We start from the raw sequence: 2668 nt of genomic DNA on the forward strand, positions 1-2668 counted from the left end.
GGCGGGGCCCGGAGGGGCGGGGCCCGGGCGCAGCCCCCTGAGGCGGGCCACGCACAGGTGGACCGGCTCAGGCACAGCCTTATGAAGGCTGAGGACGACTGCACCGTGGAGCGCAAGCACACGCTGAAGCTTCGGCACGCCATGGAGCAGCGGCCCAGCCAGGAGCTACTGTGGGAGCTGCAGCAGGAGAAGGCGTTGCTGCAGGCGCGCGTGCAGGAGCTGGAGGCCGCTGCCCAGGTGGGGCCTGGGGGCCCAGAGCGGAGGAAGCACTGTCCCCGCAGGACAGGCCGCAGGCACCATCACGGGCCCTCCCTGCCTCTACAGGATGGGAGGCGCGACAGGAGCAGTGCCTACATGCAGGTGTTGGAGGAGGACTGGCGGCAAGCACTGCGTGACCACCAGGAGCAGACGAGCACCATCTTCTCTCTGCGCAAGGACCTGCGCCAGGCAGAGGCGCAGCGGGCCCGGGTGCGCAGGGCAGGGGCGAGGCTGAGGGAGCAGGGGGCCAGAAGGGAGGGTTGGGACCCAGCTGGGCGCCCACTTTGCGTATTCCTGGAGGTGTGAAGCCTCTGGTTTCCACCTGTCAGAGGGATGGAAGCCCAGGCGTGGCTCACGGTGCTCACATGCAGCATTTCGTGACAGCCCAGCAGCCCGGGCCCCCAGCACACCCTGGGGCCAGTATGTGGCGGGGCAGGGCTGAGCTGTGTGTCCCACAGTGCGTGGAGGAGAAGGAGATGTTCGAGCTGCAGTGTCAGGCCCTACGCAAGGACTCCAAGATGTACAAGGACCGCATTGAGGCCGTCCTGCAGCAGATGGAGGAGGTGGCCATTGAGAGGGACCAGGTAGACCTGTTGCCCGGCAAGGATGCAGGGATGAGGGTGTGGAGCTGGGCATCCTCCGTGCTCACAGAGCAGCTGATACTTGTGACACCACAGCGGTGCACACTCTGTGTCCTGGGGCCAGTGACAAAGCTCCCCGCACTGGGAGCTTATGACAGGCATGCACTCCTGCCATCTCTGAAGGCAGAGCCTGAAATCAGAGTGTGGACAGGGCCGCCCTTCGCAGAAGCCTGGGAAGCACCCTCCGCGGCCTCTCCCAGCTGCTGGTGGTGTCTGGAAACATCTTCCAGTCTCTGCTCCATCTTCCCCTAGTCTTCTGTCTCCAGGTCCCTCCAGGTCCCTCCCGGTCCCTCCAAGGCCCTCTGGGTCCCTCTGGGTTTTTCTGGGTTCATCTGGGTCTCTGTTGTTTTGTAAGGATAGCATTCCTACATGATCGGGACCCGCCCTTCTGAAGGGTGACCTCATGGTAACTGATAACACCTGCAAAAAGCCTCTTTCCAAACAAGGTAGTGTGCGCAGGTACTGTGGTTAGCCCTTTTGTGAGTTCTCTTAGGGGACACGTTTCAGCTCACTGCGCCATGCAGTGAGAACCGCACGGAACCACCACGGTGCCGGGGCAGCCACCCCGGCCTGCCCTACCCCCACTGCCTGCACCCGGGACACTGCTGTCTGCACTCTGGCTGGAGACAGACTTCTTTCACCAGAGCTGTCGTTTTGGTTTTGTTTTACTGAAACACAATCGTTCTGTCTGCCTCATTTTGCAGGTAGTTTTTTAACTTAAGGCATCCACACACGTTGACTGCCCAGGTTCTCAGAAGGTGGCCAGCAGCCCAGGGTGTAGGAGATATGTCTGTCTGCTGAGGGTCAGTCAGGAGGTGGTCTCCAGTTCTCTCCAGCGACCATCCATGCCTCATCCATGCTCTGGAGGCTCAAAACGAGATTCCTTTGAACCCAGCAAGCCCAGGTCTAAAAGTTTCTCTTGGGGAAGTAGCCAGTAATGCCGAGAACATGCTGTCCATGGCTATTCAGCACGAGTTTGTGAGGACGGGGGGGCGCTGAGGTGTGGTTGACACGCGGAGTGATGAAGTGTGCAGCTGTGATGTAAAGCCGCACACGGGTGACACACACGTGGGTGGAGGTGGGGGTGGGGCATAACCTGTGCTGAGCCCACCTGCTGGGGGGGGAGAGGAGCCGGGAGGAGGTGGAGAGGGGCTGCAGGATCGTCCGAGCCCTGTGTGCCTTCACGCGCCCACGCTTCCCGTAATGAGCCCCACTGCTTTGTGCCCCAACGCACCAAAGGGTGAAAACGTCCCTGCGCCCTGTCCTGCTCCAGTTCTCGCTCCTGGAGGTTTTGTGGGGACTTGCTGGAAGGCAGTGGGCCGTGCAGCAGTGAGTGGCTCCCTTGCCGCTCTGCCCACTGGGCTGTGCCCAACCCACAGGCCATCACGACGCGGGAGGAGCTGCACAAACAGCACGCGCAGGGCCTGCAGGAGAAGGACGAGCTGCGGAAGCGCGTCCGAGAACTCGGGGAGAAGGCGGATGAGCTCCAGCTGCAGCTGTTCCAGTGCGAGGGCAAGCTCCTGGCCGCAGAGGGTCGGCTCAGGCGGCAGCAGCCGGAGACGCTCGTCCTGGTGCGCGGGGGCCCAGGGAGGGGCCACGGAGGGACCCAGGGAGGGGCCACGGAGGGGCCTGGGGGGGGCCACGGAGGGACCCAGGGAGGGGCCACGGAGGGGCCTGGGGGGGCCACGGAGGGACCCAGGGAGGGGCCACGGAGGGGCCTGGGGGGGGCCACGGAGGGACCCAGGGAGGGGCCACGGAGGGGCCTGGGG

At 63.7% G+C, this 2668-nt stretch overlaps 1 protein-coding gene across 1 annotated transcript in view; it reads left to right on the forward strand.

The window, feature by feature from the left end:
• Positions 1–2668, forward strand: part of CARD9 (caspase recruitment domain family member 9) — a 6797-nt gene that overhangs the window by 1251 nt on the left and 2878 nt on the right. Inside the window, exons 4-7 of the mRNA XM_042781797.1 lie at positions 20–237; positions 325–468; positions 717–842; positions 2279–2470. Of these exons, the coding sequence (XP_042637731.1) occupies positions 20–237; positions 325–468; positions 717–842; positions 2279–2470 (680 nt within the window). The remainder of the gene's footprint in view (positions 1–19; positions 238–324; positions 469–716; positions 843–2278; positions 2471–2668) is intronic.

This window comes from Orycteropus afer, unplaced genomic scaffold, assembly GCF_000298275.1.
Source record: "Orycteropus afer afer isolate SDZICR_OR568_19922 unplaced genomic scaffold, OryAfe1.0 scaffold00174, whole genome shotgun sequence".
Classification (NCBI taxonomy): Eukaryota; Metazoa; Chordata; class Mammalia; order Tubulidentata; family Orycteropodidae; genus Orycteropus; species Orycteropus afer.